The 22,922-nt window shown below is 42.3% G+C and overlaps 1 protein-coding gene across 1 annotated transcript; it reads right to left on the bottom strand.

The window, feature by feature from the left end:
• Positions 1–254: 254 nt before the first annotated feature.
• CUNH1orf146 (chromosome unknown C1orf146 homolog) lies at positions 255–22,922 on the bottom strand. Its single transcript, XM_040998810.1, has 6 exons — positions 22,833–22,922; positions 13,195–13,304; positions 3,748–3,841; positions 2,377–2,545; positions 1,897–1,975; positions 255–501 (listed from the first exon to the last, which is right to left on the bottom strand). The coding sequence occupies exons 2-6, from the start codon at positions 13,261–13,263 to the stop codon at positions 367–369; spliced, it is 546 nt and encodes a 181-aa protein (XP_040854744.1). The 5' UTR covers positions 13,264–13,304; positions 22,833–22,922; the 3' UTR covers positions 255–366.

Raw genomic sequence — 22,922 nt, 5'->3', positions numbered from 1 at the left:
CACTTTAGATCCAACCCTCTGCTTATGGTCTGCGAAAGCAGTAAAGGATGGCCCAAATCCTTAGGACCCTGCACCCACCCATATGGGAGACCCAGAAGAAGCTCCTGGCTCCCGGGTTGGGACCAGCCCAGCTGTGGACATTGTGGCCATTTGGAGAGTGAACCAGAAGATCTCTCTGTCTCTCCCTCTGTAACTCTTGACTTTCAAGTAAAATAAGTAAATCTTTAAAACAAAAATCACCCAGCCAAATTGCTAAAATGAAATAATTTTTAATTGTATATTTGTTTTTAAGTAAAATAAATATGTATTTGACACTTTACTTCAGCAGATCTGATTATTTCTAAAGTACATTTATAATTGACACTCTTAATTTGGGTGAATTGGATCCCCATTCAGTTTTATCTTCTGAAGGGTTTTCCAAACAGGACTTTGTTCGATAATGTAAGCTTTGGTTGTGGCCATTCTACAGCAGATGTTATTGATGCATGGCTTGGAGGCCGTCTGGAAGAAGACACAGATGTACAGCATTATTTACAGAAGGCATATTTACAGGATATATCAAAAAAAAAACCTTTCATTTGTTCAACAGATTTTTTTTTTATTTTATTTTTGATGATGTTTACACAGTTGAATAGGATGGGAAGAGTCTAGGACTAGGGCAAAGTAGGTGAGACCGCTGTTTCCACACCTTCCTTTTCTTCCTATATCTGGGCAAGGTGGGTGACAAGGGGAGAAGCCACACCCAGCCTCCCAACCACCTCAGCACCCAAGGATGGGGAACTGCCACCCCCTGTCATCCCATGCTCCCTGATGAGTGTTCTGAGAGTTCTGTTCAAGTGGTTTCAATAGTTCTGACATGCTGTTGGTCTCACGGTTCCAAGGATGAGAAAATCCTTCCAAGGTCCACATTAGAATCTCCATTTATCTCAACAGATCTCTCTTGATTAATTGCGTGCTATATACACCAGAATACTTGGAAAAAGTTCATGGAAAATGTATGAGAAAACAATGCAAGGAGTTCAAAGTTTTATTGCACCAAAATAAACACCTTTTTAAAAATGTGTTTATTTGAAAAGCAGTTATACACACATAAAGGAGAGACAGCTTCTCTGCTGGTTCACTCCCCCGATGGCCACAACAGCTGGGGCTTAGCAAAGTGAAGCCAGGAGTTTCATCTAGGTCTTCCACATGGGCGCCGAGGGCCCGACAGTCAGCTCCAGTCCCACTGCTTCCCAGCTGCATTAGGAGGGAGTGGAACTGGAAGCGTTCAGCTGGCTCCCATATGAGGTGTTGGCAATGCAGGTAGGCACAGAGCCAGCTCCCCAAATAAATACCTTTTAACTTGATTTTTTCCATGAACGTTTTGAAACATTTTCATAGTATAATAGGAAAATATGTGATCCCCGTGTTCAAGGGATCACAAACATGTAAGCCAAGAAATTGAATAACAATGTATGGCGGAGGGAAAAAGTGTATAATGGTGTATGTTCCAAGTGTAAAGACAAGAAAACCTAACTGGCGAGATGCTGCTGTCTGGGCAGTACTTCCCAGGGGAGGACAAGCATTAAAAAGAAGTTAAACATTCCATAAATACTATCTGCCCCCAACAGTTTGTGATTACAAGCTGACCACTATTAATATTTCTGGCTTTGAGGAAGCTATTAAATAACCAGTGTTGTCATCACAATGTAAGTATGGTTAACTTCTTTTGGTCCAGAATGACTAAAAAGCACATAATGGCATAAGAAATAAAACTGAGGTGTGAGAAGCAACTTCTCTGAAGGGAAAAGAAGGAAGGTATTTTTTAGTCACACCCAGGAGAATGTGTAATTGGAGATAAAAAAAAACTGTAAATACATGTGTGTGTGAATGTGCCATTTTGTCCAAGTGACTCACCTTAGCTATGGTGCTCATAAGAGTAACTGCATTTCCTGTGTCGTGGACTGGAAGTATTCGTAAATTACTGCCCATGAATCTGAAAAGTAATCCATAAGTTATATGTACCGTGTCATTTGCTGACTTCTGTTCTCTTAAATAAGTACAAAGGAGAACAAAACTGGTGTTTATTACCTGGTTATTTATTTGTGTTTTGTTTTATTCCACAGAGGGTTTTAGGTGGCTTTATAGCAGGAACTTACTAGAGTGTTCCCTATAGTGTTTGGTATTGTAGGAGAACCCATAAATCTTTATGAACTCAGAAAACTTTGTCACTTTGGTTCACAGAATAGCTATTTGGTCTATGTTTCATTAAATATGACACATTAAAGTTGCTAGAAAGTTCCCTTGTAGCAACCCACAAGCACCTTTTTAAAAGAGTTAAGAAGCAAAGCAAATTACAGTTTGAAAAATTCAGTCTGTGGTGCCCTTCTTCCATACCTCTGCTGAATCCTGAACATCAGTTTCCATTCTTCAGGCCCATGGAGGGCTGCAGACAGAACCAAAAAGCTATTTTGGTGAATGTTAATAAACTTCTCAATTTTGGCTAGATACATTTCTTCAGCTGACATAATGCATTCTTTAGCATCCATCAATAAAAATGCAACTCCTGTGAAAGGCGAATGTAATATAAAATTGGACTTTGTGTTAAAGATCAAACTTTGGGAAAAACCCCACAAAATCCACACAGATAATGAGATACCTCTAGCTCCTAAGCACATGAGAAGCAAAAACAGCTGTAACAATTCTTACACAACAGGATGACTTAGGTAGTTATTTTTTATTTCATACCAAAGCACTGCCCACATGAAGGTAATGTATGATTTTAGTTAAAAGATTATGTTTGCAAAGTTAAATTTTCATGCTGTTAACACTGGTCTTTTACAAAGGACAGGAACGGGCAGAGGGGAGAGGCCGAGGAGGCAGAGGATTGTAGTTAGAGGCCCAGGGCTCCAATGCCCCCTGCCTCACCCTCCAGGCACCTCCACGTGTTCAGCAGCTAGAAGCTCCCACACAATTTTTTAAAGCTGGGAATCAACTAAACAAAGGTAATCTGAAGTCTTCAATTACTCCTTGTTGGAGAACCCTTTTTACCAGAACATAAAGAATTATGTAAATTATTACAGTCAATGAGCAGATAGCTACCACTTCTGGTCAGACCCATAAGAATGAAAGAAAACTTGATTTGGTAATAGCTCTTCAAAAGTTACAGGTAAGAAACAATCTAAGGAATGTGACTGCATAACTGTAGGATAATTAAATGATCTTAAGCAACGTGTTTCCTCCTCTGTAACAGGGGAATAATTCTGCTAAGTTTGTCAGGATTTAATAAGATAATGTCTGTCAAGTGGCCAAAGCACAAAATAAATATTAAAAAATATTTTCCTTCTCCCTGGAGTACAGTCTTGAGCAGAGATAATGAGTTTGAGGCTAATCCATGTTCAGCCTGAAGGTCTCTATGTAAGCTTTTGGAAAGAATCTCATTTAAGGATGGATTTTGAGCATTGAAGCACAATTGGCCTCAGCACACGCAATACTTTACTAATTATTAGGGAAGTGACCATTTATACTTTCATCTTAGTTATAAAGTGGTTTTTCCCACTCTCTGCTAGACTGCCAGCTCAGCTTTAACAAGTATAGCCTTAAAAAGACATTTTGTAATTCACTATATGATCATCTCTTGCAGGAACAAAATTTTGCAGGCTTATCACTCCCAAAACAACCTCTTGGGTTACACAGTGACTTAACTATAAAGTATTAGAATTTATGCTCATATTCTTGTGAAAAATTAAGACAGCAAATGTACTGTACCTGAAAGGGAAAATATAATTGATCCATTTCCCACTGAATCTGAATACCGAACCTTGTGGCTCCGACTTTCTAGAGCAGTTGCAATTTCATGGCTCTTTTTAAAAGAAAAGTTCAGAAACACAAACTTCAAACGTGTTTATAAACATATTTCTAAGCCAATTTAAAAATATCAAAAGTTCGATCATTAAAAGACAATCTGCCTTCCACAGAGGGAAAAAAAAAACCTGCAAAAGTAAAAACAATATTTACTGAAACACTAAGTGTGGAAGAGAGTCATGTAGTATAGTTATTTGGGGACAATTTAAAGGCAGAATTAAAGAAGCCATAGGAAACGCAGCAATGGCAAACGTACTTTAGAAAAACAATGGGGAGATTGAGTGTGACACTTGTTAGTACATGACTGTGGAAGTGGGTGGTATTCCTTAGGTAGCTGACAGAACCACAAAGTGCTAGACACAGACTGCCACACAAGAGAAAACTAGTTCTGCAAGTCATCTATTTACATTACAGTTATTTTATTAGGCTTAAGTGAATCAGAAAACACATACCAAGACAGCAATAGGACTTGTGGCTTAAATAGTATTTAAAAATTCACCTATTTCCAACTCCAATGAAGCAATTAGATTATTCATACCCAGGATATTAGAATCTTAGAGGTTGGCAATGTTTCTAGATTAGTTAAATTCAAGCTTGTAAAGTGCTGCTTCCAAAACTGGAGTGCCTCTTTGAGACCTTAGGCTGCCTGGTTCCAACTTCCTGCCATGTACACTGAGAAGCAGCTGGTGCTAGCTCAAGTAGCTGGGTCCCTGCCACCCAGCTGGAAGACCTGGGGTGAGTTCCTGGCTCCCGGCTTTCAGCTTTGGCCTGGCCGGGCCCCATTCCAGAGTCAGGAGCATACAGAGAATAAACCAGGATGAAAGTTCAATCTTCTTGCCTCTCAAATATATATTTTAAATCCCTGACGTAGACTTTTTATATTTTGCTTCAGAGCATGTGTTTTTTTAAGCACTTTGGCTGATATCTGTATTAAAATATATGCTGCTTTTTCTTCCTAAAAAGAGTATTTTGTGCTACTTAAATCTTGATTGAGAGTTCAACTCTGGTTCTTCTGCCGTTTTAAAATTATACAGTGCTTCTTCCAGCAGCAGCAGATTAAATAATTTAGGTCAGCCCTCCTGCTGAGAGCAACTAGAAAAACTGGACTAGGAAAAATTTTTCTTTTTTTCAAACCTACTTGAATGCACCAGAGAGCTGGCAGGAATTGGGGAAAGTGTGTAAGGCCAAGATCTACACTGAAATTCAAAGGTATGAGCCCACCATTTAGGCCATTTCTTCCCTGAGGGCCTCTGTCAATTCAGGAAGAGGCGGAAGTGGCTGATCAGAGCTTTTGACAAAAGTAGAACAGCTCTCTCAGGGACTGAAGCTCAAGCTTCAAATCATCTGAATCCCTGCCATTGTATAAAAGTGACAGTACTGAACTGCTAGTGCCACCAGCACCCTGCAACCACTCCCTAAAGAAACCCTTCTAGTTCTTTTTGAAGATTTATATATTTGCAAGACAGAATTACAGAGACAGAGGAATCTTCTAGCCACTGGTTCACTGCTCAAAAACAGCCAGAGCTGGGCCAGCCTGAAGCCAGGAACCTGGAACTTCATCCTGGTCTTCTACATGAATAGCAGAGGCCTAAACATATGGTCATCATCTACTGCCTTCCCAGGCACATTAGCAGCAAGCAGGATGAGAACTGTAGCAGCTGGGTGGGGTCCAAACTGGCATTCATAAGCTACAGCTTATTTCATTCCCTTAAAGATTTATTGCATTTTTATTTGAAAAGCAGGCTTTACAGACAGAGCAGAGACAGAAATCTTCCACCCACTGGTTCGTTCCCCAAGTGGCCACAACGGCTGAAGCTGAGCCAATCTGAAGCCAGGAGTTCCTTCCAGGTCTCCCAAGCAGGTGCAGGGTCCCAAGGCTTTAGGCCATCCTCCATTGCTTTCCCAAGCCACAAGCAGGGAGCCGGATTGGCAGTGGAGCAGCCAGACAAGAACCAGTGTCCATATGGGATCCTGGGTGCCACAGGCAAAGGATTAACCTGGTATGCCACTAAACTAGCCCCAAGCTACAGCTTATAACCCATTGTGCTACAATGAGTATACTTCAGTGTAATCTTTCCTGATATAAAAATAAAATCGGAGGTGGAGGTGATGACTGGCACTGTGACTTAGTATGTTAACCTACAGCCTGCAGTGCTGGCATCCCATATGAGCACCAGTTTAAGTTCAGGCTTCACAGCTTCCAATCTAGTCCCCTATTAATGCACTTGGGAAAGCAGCAGAAGTCAGCCCAGGTGCATGGGTCCCTGCCCCCCACATGGGTGATCTGGAAGAAGCTCTTTGCTCCTGGCTTTCACACGGCCCAGCCCCAGCCATTGCAGAACGACTCCCCTGTATCTTTCCTTTCCTCTCTCTAATGCTTTCAAGTAAATGAAACAACTCTTAAGGAAAAAAATTGAAGTCTCCTCATTTCAATTACAAAATAAATAAAATTATATGAGTGACTATTTTCTTAATTCTTCCAAAACTGGTGCCATTCTGAGTGCATGGAAGGTAAGAATCATTATATCTACAGCTGAGGGTGTTGGGTGCCAGATTTAGCAAACATAAAACCCCTTGTTAAATTCAAATTGTAGAATAGCAACACAAAGTTTGGTATGTATACTCCATGCAATACTTGAGATCTACTAACACTAAATTCATTCCTTTCATCTGAAATTCAAATGTATGCTATCTGCTCGAACATTAGTGGCTTATCCATCTCGCAGAATCCAGACTACTTTTGAAGATAATAATACTAATCCGTACCTCAAATTATTTCTGATATTCTCAAAAAATTTAACAAAAACAATCAGACACAAAAAGCAAAAAAATCATAGAGCAGAACTAGAAGAAGAGACAACGGTATGGTAAGAAACTCACAGGGGATGTGTGCAGTGAAGCTATCAGATATGTATCCTAAGATGGTTCCAACTCCGGTGTTTAAGTGGGTGAAAGATAAGGCTGAGAGTTCTGGCAAGGAAGCAGACTATATAAAGGGATGTGAAGGAAGTGAGTCAGGAAAGCTGCCTAAAATTTTACTTATAACTTGAAAGTGGAAAGAAGATAAAGGTAAGAAGAGAATGGATATAAGGAATAACACAGAAAGTCATTCACATCTGAAAATATTATTCTTATATGATGAATTTGGAATGTGTACATGCTTAATGAGTTTCAGTCATAGCCTATTAGGGAACTAACCAAAAGACTGATAGTAAAAGCAATAGCAGAAAATAATAAAGACAAGATTACAAAGTACTAAATTGGAAAAAAAAAAAAAGTGTGATTGTTAATAGGGGCTAGAATTAAGCATAGCCAGTAAAGCTGCTACCTATTTAGGAGCTGGTTCATGTCCTGGCTTTTCCATTTCTGAGCCAGCTCCCTACCAACGTGCATGGGAGAGCAGCAGAAAATGGCCCAAGTGCTTGGGTCCCTGCAGTCCACCCAGGAAGCCAGAATGAAGCCCCTAGCGCCAGCCACTGTCAGGATTTGTAGAGTGAACCAGCAGATGAACCGTCTCTCCATTCTGACACTCCAAACTCTGCCTTTAAAATCAATCTTTTGAACTACATGAAATATTTTGAACTATCTGAAAATAAAAGCAAACTTACCAAAATGTGTGGGATGCAGTGAAAGTAGTTATAGAAAATGTACATTGAATTCAGAAAAGAAAAGGACCTGAAAAGCAAACATCATTGCTGGAGGCAATGTGGTGCAATGGGTTAAGCTAATGCTTATGATACCGACATTACTTCTGTTACTGCACGTGGGAAGGTGGCCGATGACTACTTAGCCCCCTGCCATCCGTGTGGACTACATGGATTGAGTTCTAAGCTCCTGCCTTTGACTTGGAGCAGCCTCAGCTGCTGAGGGCATTTGAGGAAGGAGAGGAGGATGAGCCAGCAGGTGCAAGATACCTCTACCATTCCCTATCTTTCTGTTACTCTTTCTTTCAAATAAATAAAACTACAACATTTAAATTTCTACTTCATAATGTTGTAAAAAGAAGAGCAAATTTAACCCAAATTAAGCAGAAAAAACAATAATTACAAAAAATTTACATTAGGTAAAATTGAAAGAAATCAACAGAGGAAAGCAATGTAACTAAAAGCTGGTTCTTTGAAAAGATAAATAAAATCAGTAAGTTTTTATCCAAGAAAAAAGAGCACATAAATTACTAATCAGAAATGAAGAGGGACATCACTACTCATCATGGACATTAAAAATAATAAAAAGAATATAGTGAACACTTCTGTGCCTACAGCTTTAACAACAAAGATGAAATGGATTAATTCCTAGAAAGATCAATGTGCCAAAACTTCCATAAGAAGAAAGATACAATAATCAACAATAATCTTCCAAACCTGAAAGCAGATGGATTTGTGGTAAACGCTATCATACATTTAAGAAGATAGAGCAATTCTCTGCACTCTTTTAGCAGAAGCAGTGTATTGGATTCATACTATGAAGCTTTCATTACCTTAATACCAACCCAATTAAGATGTTTGGGAGCGACAGGCATTTGGTACAGTGGTTAAGAAAGTCTTTGGATTCCCATATCCCAAACCGAGTACCTGGTTCCAGTCCTGGCTTTGTTTCCAATCCGATTTCCTGATAATGCACACCCTGATCATGCATAAGGTAACAGCTCAAGAACTTAGGTCCCCATAGGACAGAGACCTGTGCTGGGAGACCTGGATTGAATTCTGCACTCCTGGTTTCAGCCTGTTCAGCCTTGTTTGTTGTAGTTATTTCAAATAATACTTTATGGCAAAGAAAACCATAGACCAGTATCTCTCATGAAGATGAATGTGAAAGTCCTCATCAAAACATGAGCAAAACTGAATCCAGCAATATATAAAAATAACATACATGACCAAATGGGATCTATCCCAAGTGTGCACACAGTGGGTTAAGAGGTCACCGAAAGTGCTGACATCACATATGGGCTCCACTTCCAATCCAGCCCCCTGTTGATGTACCTGGGAAAGCAGTGGAGGATGGCCCAAGTGCCTGGGGCCCTCTACCCATGTGGGAAACCCGGCTTCAGCCTGGCCCATCCCCAGCTGCTGTGGCTGTTTAGGGGAGTGAACCAGCAGATGAAGATTGAATTATTTCTACCTCTCCCTCCTTCTCTGTGTAAATCTATCTTTCATATAAATAAGCCTTTTAAAAAAAAATCCAGGCCCGGCGCAGTGGCACAGTGGTTAGGGTCCTCGCCTTGCACGCCCGGGATCCCATATGGGCACCTGTTCTATCCCGGCAGCCCCGCTTCCCTTCCAGCTCCCTGCCTGTGGCCCAGGAAAGCAGTCGAGGACGGCCCAAAGCTTTGGGACCTTGCACCCGCGTGGGAGACCCGGAAGAGGCTCCTGGCTTTGGATCGGCATAGCATCGGCCATTGTGCTCACTTGGGGAGTGAATCATCAGACGGAAGATCTTCCTCTCTGTCTCTCCTCTCTGTGTATCTGCCTCTCCAATAAAAAAAAATAATAATAAAAATAAATCTAAAAAAAAAATCCATTAGTGTAATCCAACATTAGCAACAGATTGAAAAAGAGAAATCATATGACCATATCATGATGAAAAAGCATGTGACAAAATCTAACACCCACGTATGAGGAAGAAAAATCTCAGGAAAACAGAATGTGGACTTTCCCCAACTTGATAAGGAATATATCACAAACCTATAGCTAACATTGTACATAATGAGAAGCCTGAAGCTTTCCCACTAAGATCAGGAGCACAGCAAGGATGCTCAATCCTACTACTCTTTTTTTCACCATCACACTAGAAATTCCAGCTAATGAAATAAGGAAATAAGTATGCAAACTGAGAAGGAAGAAATAAAATGTTTTGTTTACAGATGGCATGATCACATGCAGAAAAAGCATAACAGTAAAAAGAATCAGCCACAACCCCTCTGGGGGAAACATACCAAGGCTGGAGGGCAAGTGGTCAACATGGAAAATTCTATCACTTTCCTACACAGCAGCAATTTTTAAGAAGTGGAATTTTGAATTAAAAACACAATTCCAGGGATGAGTATTTGACCTAGAAGTAAGGCACTGGTTAGGAGGACAATGTCCCACCTTGTAGTGCCTGAGTTCAAGTATCTGCTCCAGCTCCTGCCCCCAGCTTGCTGCTCATGCAGACATGGTGCGATAGCCTCAGACGATTTGGTTCCTGCCCCCCAGCCAGGAGATCTGGATTAAGCTCCTGGCTTCCAGTTTAGGTCCCAGCCAGGAACAACTGTCAGCGTTGGCAAATGAAACGCAAACGCGAGCTCTGTTTCTGTCTCTCTGCTTGTCAAAGTTTTGAGAAGTAATTCCACCACAGTAACATTTTCATTAACACTCTACAAAATGACATTTTAAATCTAAAAAAAGACTCACACACAAATCCACTGAAAGAACACAGACAGCTTTTTAGAGTCATGAAATTAATATGAGACTATAACAGTGGACACAGATTAGCAAATGTTTTTCCATGCCCACAGAATGTCCAATATCAACAGTGAGCCCCAATGTAAACTATGGGTTTTGAATGATTATGTTGTAACACAGGTACCGGTTTTGTTGGGCAGGCTGCTAACAGGGAAGGCTCTGTGTTTGCAGGATGGGGTATATGATGATAGAGTGGCCAACAAAAAATAGAGTACGCATAGGCAATTATTGACCAAATTAAAAAGTTCATGGGAAAAAAAAGTAAAATATTTTTATGTTGGTGCAAAAATGTTGAAACGTAACTTTTTTCATACAGTTACCATTAGAAAGGATAACTGGTAAACTATTACACACTAGGGCAATTGTAGTGAATAATATGTACTATATATTTCAAAACAGGTTTATTTGATTTTTACTTGGAAGGCAGAGTTACACAGAGAAGGAGAGACAGAGGGAGAAAGAGATCTTCCATCCATTGGCTCATTCCCCAAATGGTTGCAATTGGCAGAGCTGAGCTGACCCAAAGCCAGGGGTTTCTTCCAGGTCTCCCGCGGGGTGCAGGAGCCCGAGCACCTGGGCCATCTGCTGCTTTCCCAGCCCGTAAGCATGGAGCTGGATCAGAAGTGCAACAGCCGGGACACAGACCAGCATCCATGTTGGATGCTGCAGGCAGTCTTAGCCTAGTACACTATGATACCAGCTCCTAAACTATTTTTCAAGATAAGGGGAAAACAAAACATTTTGATACTGAGAGATTTTATCTCTAGAAGCTACTCACTGAGGTTAATTACAAAGTAATTTAGTTAAAAACAAAGTGACCCAAAATTGAAGGCCAGAGTTACATGAAAGAAAATACAGGTAAGAAAGATGAAAAGATATATAAAAAGAATTGAAAAGTGGAAAACAAATGAGTAAATCTAAACAAATGCTACCTTTAAAAAATAATGTTTTGGGCCTGGTGCAGTAGCCTGGTGGCTAAAGTCCTTGCCTTGCATGCACCAGGATCCCATATGGGCACCGGTTCTAATCCCGGCAGGCCCCACTTCCCATCCAGCTCCCTGCTTGTGGCCTGGGAAAGCAGTCGAGGACGGCCCAAAGCATTGGGACCCTGTACCTATGTGGGATATCCAGAAGAGGCTCTGGGGCTCCTGGCTTTGGATTGGCTCAGCTCTGTCCATTGCGGCTGCTTGGGGAGTGAACCATCAGATGGAAGATCTTCCTCTCTATTTCTTCTTCTCTGTATATCTGACTTTCCAATAAAAATAAAATAAATCTTAAAAAATAGAATGTTTTGTGTAGTTAAAAAAACAATTAAAATATATGATAATAGCATATAACATGGAGGCTGGCGCTGAGATGTTGCAGGTTAAGCCATTGCCTGCATTTTCAGTATTCCACATGGGCACTGATTTGAGTCCCAGCTGCTCCACTTCTGATCCAGCTCCCTGCCAATGGTCTGAGAAAGCAGAAAAACGCTTGGGTGCCTGTATTCATATGGAAGACACAGAGGAAGTTCCTGACATCTGGCTTTGGCCTGGCCTATCCATGGCCATTTGTGATCATTTGTAATAATCTTTTTGAAAGATATAATTGGAATAAAAATGTTCTAGGACTTTTTTGTTGTTGTTGAAGAGGCTAAAAGTATTGTTTGGATTTTCTGGAGCTAAGTACATGTTAAAATTTCTGGGAGAACTATTAAAAGAAGAAATAGGGAATGCAACAGCAAAAATTAGTAAAGAAAGAGAAAGACAATGAGAACAAAATAAGCAATCAATACAAAAATACGAAGGAGAGAAAATGAAACAAAATGTAGGACTAAATGCAAAAAACAACATGGTTAAATAATAAGTACACCATAAATAGCTACTTTTGGCAAATTACCATGAATTTACGGCTCCCTCTTTCATATATCAATCTGGAAAAGCTATAGCAGCAAGAGAGAAACATGGATTCCAGAAAGCTATCCATAAGAAGCATAAAAAATCTGTGTGACATAAGATGTATTAAACTGTTAATGTGCTATGCAGCTGGACAGCTGAAATCAACAGGGCAAAGTACTACTTGAGGCAGCAATAAGAAATAGGATAAATAAATACAATCTTACTGAGGTCTGTGTTGTGTACAAGTTGGATTGTTACCTGCAGTGCCAGCAGCTACACTTCAAGCCAGTTTCCTGCTAAGTACTTGGGCCACCACTACCCACATGGGAGGCTGGGACGCAACTCCTTCTGTGGCCTGGCCCAATCCTTGCTGTTGCAGCCATTCAGATGCTGAACCAGTGCATGGCTGACCTCTCTGCCTCTCCTTTCTTTCTTTAACCTTCCCTTCCAATAAATAAATACATCTTTTAAAAATCTCATTTTAAATTCTTTTTTTCTCTCTTCCTTGCTGCAGTCTTGCCCCTTCATGTTAACCATCAGCCATCTATAGATAACTTTGAGGGCAATGGGGAAGGTACGGGATGAGAAGCTGTGCTGCTTCAACAGTGTGGACCACTCAGCTGCCCTCAGCAGCCCCTTCCCACTCTCCTCCTGCTCGGCACTGCAGGGACAGTCCCACTGCAGTCCTGTTGGGCAGGGGGATCAGCCTCTGGTGTCTTCTCTCAGGAACCTTTAAGTAATAAACCTGTGTGTGCTTTACTGTTTCTGGAATCTCTTAACATCTTACTAGAACAGGCTTAGAGACCGAGAAAAGGAAACTTGCCAATCCTCGGAGCCTTAGGAAGCACAATGTTGAAAACAGATATAGGCAGTGTATAATTTATCTCAAAAATACATTTAATTTATGTGCTTCTTCTGTCTCCAAGTTAAGGGTGGGTAACCAGGCTAAAGAAAATTTTTAAAATGTTGTTCTAGATGACAATTGTGCTTTTAACTTTTTGAAGATTTAGCAGCCCAAACACCTCATTTACCTTAAGAGATGAACTAATAATAATGGTGGTTGTCCATTTTATCTTTTCCTTTTTACCACTTTCAGCCATCTGTGTCTTTAGATCAACTCAGCTTCTAAAGGTGCCACAGTCTAAGAAAAATAAGAGCAAAAGAAGGCATATAAATATTTGGTTAATAGTAAAGACAGGACCCGGTGAGAGAGCCTAGCAGCTAAAGTCCTCTTCTTGTACACCCTGGGAACCCATATGAGCGCCGGTTCTAATCCCGGCAGACCCTGCTTCCCATCCAGCTCCCTGCTTGCGGCTTTGGAAAGCAGTCAAGGACGGCCCAAGGTTTTGGGATCATGTGCTCGTGTGGGAGACTCGGAGGGGCTCATGACTCCTGGCTTTGGATCGGCACAGCTCTGGCCATTGCAGCCGCTTGGGGAGTGAATCATCGGACGGAAGATCTTCCTCTCTGTCTCTCCTCCTCTCTGTATATCTGCCTTCCCAATTAAAAAAAAAAAATCTTTAAAAAAATAGTACAGACAGAAATAAAACTAGGGTAATAGAGACATGTTAACTAATATTTGAATGCCAAAATTTGACTATGCCTTGAAAATTAAATTTATTTAATTCAATACTATGCTTCCTATTAATAATCATGAAAAACAATGGTTCACATTTTAGAATGCTAACCCAAGGGAAAAGGACAATGCTAAGCCTTTTTTAAAGTCAGGTTTTATCCTTTTTGCAAGCTAAGAAGGTCACCAGAAAGCTTCATGTACATAGAAGAAGGCGCAAGCCTCAGAGACAAGACACGTTACACGCACAGCCACACTGTCATCCTACACCAGTTCCCCAGCCAACTGCCACAGGGCAATAGGACTAAGGCCAGGTTATATCTGCACACACAGTGGACGGACACAGGAAAGGAACCAACAGTAGGAAACTCCAATCTTTTTTTTTTTATGGATTGATTCTTATTGGAAAGGACAGAGAGGAAGATCTTCTGTCCGATGATTCACTCCCCAAGTGGCTGCAGTGACGAGCTGAGCCGATCCGAAGCCAGGAGCCAGGAGTTCTTCCAGGTCTCCCACACAGGTGCAGGGTCCCAAGGCTTTGGGCCGTCCTCAACTGCTTTCCCAGGCCACAGGCAGGGAGCTGGAAGGGAAGGGGCTGCCGGGATTAGAACTGGTGACCATATGGGATCCTGCCATGTGCAAGGCAAGGACTTTAGCCACTATGCTATAGCACTGGTCCCAGGAAACTCCAATCTTTTACAAGCAAACTTGCCTCCTGTACTGGGAGGAAATACTGTACTTTTATAAAACTATTTGTTATACAAACATCCGTTAAAAGATAGTCCAAGGATGGGGTCTGAACTGTTTTTGTTTTAAAAAAATATTCATTTAGGGGACCCAGTGCAGTAGCCTAGTGACCAAAGTTGTCGCCTTGAACATGCTGGAATCCCAAATGGATGATAAAGTCCTGGCTCCTCCACCTCCCTTCCAGCTTCCTGCCTATGACCTGGCAAAGCAGTTGAGGTCTGCCCAAAGCCTTGGGACCTTGTACCCACATGGGAGACCTGGGAGTGGCTCCTGGCTTTGGATCAGCTCAGCTATGGCTGTTGGAGCCACTTGGAAAATGAACCAACAGACAGAAGATCTTTCTCTCTCTCCCTCTCTCTCTGTAAATCTGCCTTTCTAATAACAGTAAGATAAGATCTGAAAAAAAAAATGGGAAAAAATTTTATTTAGCCAGAGTTAGAAAGAGGAAGAGAAAGAAAGGGTGCTATCCACTGGTTCACTACCCAGATGGCTGCAATGCTCAGGCTGAAATGAACAGTTCTGAATTCCATCTGGGTCTCGCAAGTGAACAGCAGGGGCCCAAACACTGGGGCCATCCTGTGCTGTCCCAGGCACAATAGCAGGCAGCTGCATTGGAAGCAGAGTAGGCTAGACAAACCTGTACTCATGCGAGATACTCAGCTTAACTTGCGTACATGAAAGAGAGACAGAAAAAGTCCTATCTGCTAAAAATAAGGTTTAAAAAAGTCCCATATGCTGTTTCACTCCCCAAATGCCTGCAGTAGCTGACGCTCGAGAGAGGCCTAAGCCACGGAGCAGTGCTGCAATCCAAGCCTTCGCTGTCTATGTGGGTGGCAGGAAATCACCCACTTGAGCCACCAACTGCTGCCTTCAAGGGTATGTGTTGGCAGGAAGCTGGGTCAGGAGCTCGAGGTGGTTGTCTGAACTACTCAGCTAAATGCTGGCACTCTCCATCTGCAGATTGTTAAGGAATCTGAAGGGCAAATACAATTTCATTTTTTAAAAAAATATGGCTACTTTGTTGTCACACGGTTTATTCAGTGATCCCTCTTCCCCCGACCATTTACACAGGCATGACTAGGTTTGTTTGTAGGTTCTCTATATCATTGCTCAGTCGGATTACTTCTGAGCCAATGTCACAGCATTTTTAGTTTTATAAAAACTTTTTTCAGCTACATGAAAATTCCTTCTTCTTTTCACTAGTACTACAGCCATTTGGGGTCTTTTTTTATTTTACAGCAATTTTAGGATCAAGGAAAAAGTAATTGGAAGGTTTCTTATAAGATTTAAAATTTATAGGGAGAGGCCTGTGGTATCAGAAAAGCTTGGTGGATTCTTTCCTCAGCCTAGTATAAACATAAAAGGCGGGGCCTGGTGGTGTGGCACAAGTGGTTAAGGTCCTCGCCTTGCACACCCCGGATCCCATATGGGCACCAGTTCTAATCCTGGCAGCCCCACTTCCCATCCAGCTTCCTGCCTGTTGCCCAGGAAAGCAGTCGAGGACGGCCCAAAGCTATGGGACCCTGCACCCACATGGGAGACCCCAGAAGAGGCTCCTGGCTTCGGATTGGCATAGCATCAGCCGTTGTGCTCACTTGGTGAGTGAATCATTGGACGGAAGATCTTCCTCTCTGTCTCACCTCTCTGTATATCTGACTTTCCAATAAAAATAAAATAAATCTTTAAAAAAAACCCAAAAAACATAAAAGGCTGGGAACCAGTTACAAACAGACAAGTTTTATTTCTGAGGGACCAGGTGAGTGGGGAAAGGAGAGAAGCAGAAAACACCCAGAGAAGGCCAGGAGGCAGGGTGCCTCTTGGAAGGAGAGGCGGAGCAACACCAAAGGTATGAGGAAGGGTCTTGGGTTTTTTAAGCCTTCCCTGACCCCTCCTTGTTAGGTGGGAACCTACAGGTAAAAGGTTCCCCACTGGTGGTCTCTTAACCAGTCAGGAAATGGGTGGGTAATGCTTGTGCCAACCACTTGAAGGTGTGGCCAAGATTTCGGCAGGCTTGGATGGTCTCACGTGCATTTACAGTAAGCAGCTGGATGGGAATGGAGCAGTTGGGACATGAGCCGGCATACACATGGGATCCCAGTGCTTGAAGGGGGGTATTAACCAACTGAGCCATTGTGCCAGGCCCCAAATAAGTAAATCTTTAACAGTTTATTTTTTTTAAAAAAAAGATTTACTTATTTTTATTGGAAAGATTTACAGAGATGAGAGACAGAGAGGAAGATCTTCCATCTACTGGTTCGCTCCCCAAGTGAGCCACAACAGCTGAAGCTGAGCCAATCTGAAGCCAGGAGTTCCTTCCAGGTCTCCCACACGGGTGCAGGGTCCCAAGGCTTTGGGCCGTCCTCAACTGCTTTCCCAGGCCACAGTCAGGCAGCTGGATGGGAAGTAGAGCAGCTGGGATTAGAATTGGTGCCCACATGGGATCCCGATGCATGCAAGGCAAGGACCTTAGCTACTGGGCTACTGCACTAAGCCATAAATTAAAAAAAACTTTTTTTTAACAGGCATAAAAATGAGGGAGGGAAAGACAGCTCTTCCATCTACTGGTTCGCTTTCCAAACAGTTGAAATAGTCAGGGATGTGCCATGCTGAAACCAGAAGCAGGAACTACATTGAGGTCTCCCATGTGGGAGGCTGAAGTTCAAATACATAAGCCACAGAGCAGGAGAGTAGATCAGAAGCAGAGTGGCAGAGTCTGGAACTGGATACTCTATGGAATTTAGGCATCCGAAGCAGGTTCTTAACCTACTGCACTACAACACCTGACTCTGGGGGACTTCTTAAAATCAAATTGCATTTGATTTATAAAGAAATTTAGAAAAAACTAAACTGCTTATGCAATTGAATCTTTCAATCTATAAATATGCTATCTATCTATGCATATATTTAGAACTCACACCCTGTTTTTTCATTTAACATTTTGTCATAAGAATTTTTCCTTACATAATTTTCAAAAGTATGCAAGGACTGTACAATTCTCTGTTATATAGATACACTACATTTTATCTGAACATCATTATTGGTAACTGACACTAGACGTCTGACCTAGTACCAAAGTTTTTCCACGACAAATGATTTTAAAATAGCTTGGAATTATCCTTCAAAATCATGTATTATATCCTTCTCAAATGAAATCATCCAATGATTCACCATGTCCTACAGAACAAAATCCAAAATTTCCTTTTCAGCCTAATGTCCTGCCATCCCCACGTATTACATATGCTCTAGCTACTCTCAAGAACCTCTATTCCTCAAGCAATACCTGTTTCCCACACCTATTTACATATTCTGACCAATAAACAGCTTTAGCAATAAACAGTTTATATGAGCCTTCTGCAAAAGCTTGCCCTATTTTCCACAGATAACTAAGACTTTACTCTTATGGCCTTATAGTACCACAAACACAGCTCTATTATATCACTCATTAATATATAATTTGTTGACATAGATGTAGTCCCAATGGAAAGACACCCCATTGAAAGCTGCTCCGAGAAAATTTTGCTCACATCTGCATCCCTGATTCCTGACAATTTTGCCAAACACAAGCCATTAGTCCAAAAGAAAGAAGCAAAATAAAGATCATAACAAGTTGGGAATAAGAAAATCCAAGCTTAAGGGCTGGAATTGTGCCATTATGGCTAAGCTGTTGCCTATGCCTTTATTCCATTGGAAACCAGTTCGAGTCCCAGCTTCTCCACTTCTAATTCAGCTCACTGCTGATGTGCCTGGGAAACAACAGCAGATGGGTCCAAGGCCTTCCACTCACATACCCACACTGGAGACCCACCTAGCCCAGCCTGTCACTGCAGGCAACTGGGAAGTACACCAATTCATGAGAGATTTCTTTCTCAACTCTGCCTTTCAAATAAATAAAATAAATCTTATATGTCTAGTTTGAATATCATTAACACTGCAGGATTTTTACCATCTCCCTCTATTCGTCAGAGATCTGTTCAGCTTAGAAGGATCAAGCTGTTTTAAAAGACACCATTCCTCAATTATATCATGCTTCCAAAAACAAGGCCATGTTTCCTGAGCTCACCTGGTGAAAGCTCTGGCCCATTCCAGGGTGTACATAAGAAGAGATGAAGTCACATGACCTCCTCTGGCTCATACCTGCCCACTTACTGTTTCTGACAGAGCTGGCAGAGGATCAAGAAGAGACCAGCACATCTATAATGTACTCTAGTTTCTACATCAGGTGAAGCAAGGGATGAGGGAGAAGAAATAGGGTGTTTTTATAGGCAAATAAATGTGATAGGTATACAGATGAAGCTATTAATTTCAATGTAAGAATGCTGGGCTTTCTACCATTCTCTATACCAACGATACACTTAAAATAGCAGAATGATGGACTTCTGACTGTTGTTGAAAAACTAAATTATTGTTACAATACAGGAGAAAAGAGTTGGGGGTGTGGCACGAGGAGATGGGAGAAGATGAAAAGGAAAATCTCTGAGCCTAAGGAACTGTACTATGAAAAACAAATTTTAATTTTTTATTTTCTTTTTTAAAGATGTATTTATTTATTGGAAAGTCAGATATACAGAGAAGAGGAGAGACAGAGAGGAAGATCTTCTGTCCGATGATTCACTTCCCAAGTGAGCGCAATGGCCGGTGCTATACCGATCCGAAGCCAGGAACCAGGAACTTCTTCTGGGTCTCCCACGCGGGTGCAGGGTCCCAAGGCTTTGGGCCGTCCTCGACTGCTTTCCCAGGCCACAAGCAGGGAGCTGGAAGGGAAGTAGAGCTACCGGGATTTGAACCGGTGCCTATATGGGATCCCGGCGCGTTCAAGGAGAGGACTTTAGCTGCTAGGCCACGCCACTGGGCCCAAATTTTAATTAAAAAAAAAAGTAAGGAGGCCAAAGTATTCTAGTATATCCCGACAATCCGCTGGGTGCTGGGCGGAGCGGTGACAAGCACTTATGAAGGTATCTGCTACGGAGCAGTGACAATGCTTGTAAAATCTGTCCTCTGCCTCTAGGAGCTGTGCTTGGCATATACGTGTCAACGTGAACTGAGAGGCAGAATCAACCAAGGTAATAATGTGTCAGTCTAGTCAGGCACAACAGAAACTGTCTTTTTGGTGACAGCTTTTGCTAATACCAACATGTTGTGGTGGTAAGAGTTTCTGAGTGTTTGGAATAGTCTTACGGAGTCAGGGGTGGGATGTCTTTGTCTTTTCCCTGGGCACACCTGTCAGAGATCACGAGCACACGAGCCCGCAGGCATTGGGCACAGGGGTAAAGACACACTTGGGATGCCCCTTCACACACTGCAGCAGCTGGCTCTGCTTCCACCCCCCTGCTCCCTAGTTCACACAGCCTGGAAGGCAGCAGGTGGCACAAGTGCTTGGGACCAGGCACACACCTGAGGACACAGGCTGAGTTCTAGCTCCTGGCTTTGTCCATGACTAGGCCCAGCTAGTCACTTGTGGAATAATCCAGCAGACAAAAGATGTGTCTGTCTCTTGGCCTTTCGAAAAAACACTCTGCATTATCATCACAAAGGTGGAGAGGAAAAGTTGATATTGGAGAAACCTGATACACACTACCTCAAACTGTGATCAAAGCCTACATCAACAATCTCACCATCCAAATCCTATTATGAGAAAAACATCAAATCTCAGTATGAGACCATCCTATAAATGATCTCACCAGCACTTCACAATGCTGGGGTCAGCACTGGGGTGAAGCAGGTTAAGTAGTCACGTGTGATGCTTGCTGGCATCCCATACCAAAGTACTGCTGCTCAGTTTCTGGAAGATCTCCAAGTGTTTAGGCATCAGCCCAGCACACAGAAGAACAAGCTGGAGCTCCTGGGTCCTGGCGTCTGCCTGACCTCTGGGTGGTGGGGTCATGGGGGAATGGAACAGTATATGAAGACCCCCTTTTTGTCACTGTGCCTTTTGAATATGTAAGCAGATAAATCTTTTCTTTAAAAAAAAGTTACCACACCTACAGAAACATTAAAACTACAAGTACTGAGGTATCCAGGGTGGGAATGTGCAACAGAAAAAAAGAACACTAGGTAAAAACTAAGGACATTTGATAAACTATGGATTTCAGTGAACAAAAATGTTCCAGGCCTGGTGCCATGGCCTAGCGGCTAAAGTCCTCACCTTGAATGCTCCGGGATCCCATATGGGCACTGATTCTAATCCCTGCTTCCCATCCAGCTCCCTGCTTGTAACCTGGGAAAGCAGTCAAGGATGGCCCAACACCTTGGGACCCTGCACCCACCTGGGAGACCTGGAGGAAGTTCCTGGCTCCTGGATTCGGACTGGCTTAGCACCAAACATTGCAGTCACTTGGGGAGTGAATCATCGGATGGAAAATCTTCCTCTCTGTCTCTCCTCCTCTCTATATATATCTGACTTTGCAATAAAAATAAATAAATATTTAAAAAATTTTCAATACTGGCATAGTAACTGCAAGAAATATACCACACTAAGATATTAATAGGGGAAACTGGATGTATGAATTCAATAACAGGGGAAATGAGATGTAAAATGTGTTAGAATATATCTATTACGTTTTCAATATTTCTGTAAAGTTAAAACTGCCCTTAAACATGAAGTCTATTTTTAAAACCTTACTTCTCCCTCAAAGTCCATTAGAAATTTTGTTTCCTTCGAGGCCCGGCGCAGTGTGGCACAAGTGGTTAAGGTCCTTGCCTTGCACGCCCGGGATCCCATATGGGCGCCGGTTCTATCCCGGCAGCCCCGCTTCCCTTCCAGCTCCCTGCCTGTGGCTCAGGAAAGCAGTCGAGGACAGCCCAAGGCTTTGGGAACCTGCACCCGCGTGGGAGACCCGGAAGAGGCTTCTGGCTTCGGATCGGCACAGCATCGGCCGTTGCGCTCACTTGAGGAGTGAATCATCAGACGGAAGATCTTCCTCTCTGTCTCTCCTCTCTGTATATCTGCCTTTCCAATAAAAAAATAATAAAAATAAATCTTAAAAAAAAAAAGAAATTTTGTTTCCTTCAAGAAATGACCCTTGATCGCCTCAACCAAAAATTTCTAATTCAGAATCTATCCTACATACCTCTGAGGAGCATTTCTCAAATTCTGCTCAACATAACTACTCACAAGTGCACCTCATTCCCCCACTAAATCATTCACTTAATGGCAATCAGATTTATATTCTCCAGGTTATTTAACACAGAAGTAGTTCGAAGTAAAATTCAGAAACAAATCCAACTGAAGTCATTTTTAGTAATGGTAAATTAATGGCTCCCAAGGGGTTTTCCTTTTACTTTTGAACAACTCTAATAATTAGAAAGTTCTTCCTGCCGGGTTGAAGCCAGCTGCTCTATAATTCCCTCATTTATTGCATGAATGAATGAACAGCATGGTAACTAGCTCCACGAGGGCAGGGACACCTTCTGTTTTACTTAAGCCGGTACCTGGTACTCAGTAGGCATTGACAAACATTTGTTTCTGATGCCTGGGGAAAGGTTGTAGCTTTTATACCCCTTCCCAACATGATACACCCACATAACTGCATATATACAATGGGTATACACTAGTTGCTTTTTTGAGCACTTCCTTGTATGTATGTGTGTTTGTATGTATGTATATACATAGGTAAATCCATTATATACAATCTAGGTATATGTTCATTTACAATTGACAAGCTTTTCTAAACATGTAACAGTAAAAGAAAAAGTAATTCTGTGCCTTAAGAAGTAAGAAAGGAGTTCGCGGAAGGTGGATCCACAAAAGTACACTGTTAATGACTGCTAATGATTCTGGAAACGAGCATTGGACATTCAGGCTTCCCATGTGTTACCCTGGGGCCGGGGCGACTGCTGGACCAACATCAGCCCAGATGTTGGGCTCCACTTCAGCCGGCCTGCTTGCCTATCACAAAATATAAAGCCTGGACCCAGTGGCTTTGCTAGTCCCAAGGCCCGAGTGTTCTGGTTTGTTGTTGTTGCTGTTTTCCTTAAGCTATGATGTGTTTTCTAACAAGATTAACAACGCACAACAATCCTCCCGTAAATGAAGTTCTCTGCTCTTCCTTCAGTGAGTTCGGACCAATAGCGGCCTTCAGGCCTCACACGGGCTCCGTTTTCTTTAGACAGGAATCAGATAAAGTTGTGAGGCACACGCACTTTTACAGTCCTGAAGATTTGAGGAAACCCATTTCCCACACTAAACTCTGAGGGGAAGGAGAAAGCTGAAGAGGGCCTTCCCGGGCGCCGCCAAAGCCCCAAGGGAAAGATTTCCTCCTTGCAAAGCTGAGGGGGAAACAAAACACGTCAGACACAAGAAGGAAGAAAGAATTGGGAGACCGACCCATGGCGGTCTCATCCCCAACACACCTGTTCCACCGGCCCTCAGACCCAGCGTGACGGCTCCCAAGTTTCCAGATTATTCCACGTGAGCAGTCAGCCAGCCACAGCACTGGCCGC

This window comes from Ochotona curzoniae, unplaced genomic scaffold (genome assembly GCF_017591425.1).
Source record: "Ochotona curzoniae isolate NIBS_2020 unplaced genomic scaffold, NIBS_Ocur_1.0 scaffold_1037, whole genome shotgun sequence".
NCBI classification, from domain to species: domain Eukaryota; kingdom Metazoa; phylum Chordata; class Mammalia; order Lagomorpha; family Ochotonidae; genus Ochotona; species Ochotona curzoniae.
Note: the sequence above shows the minus strand (reverse complement) of the source record. Positions and strands in the feature narration are given on the sequence as shown.

What these genes read in the sequence shown, in the direction of transcription:
- CUNH1orf146 (XM_040998810.1), bottom strand. Translation starts at nt 13,263, where the DNA reads ATGGCTGAAAGTGGTAAAAAGGAAAAGATAAAATGGACAACCACCATT. An exon ending in ATGTTCAGGATTCAGCAGAG is followed by an intron (nt 1,976 to 2,376) that starts GTATGGAAGAAG and finishes ATTACTTTTCAG; the next exon opens with ATTCATGGGCAGTAATTTAC. An exon ending in TTATGAGCACCATAGCTAAG is followed by an intron (nt 502 to 1,896) that starts GTGAGTCACTTG and finishes GTCTTCTTCCAG; the next exon opens with ACGGCCTCCAAGCCATGCAT.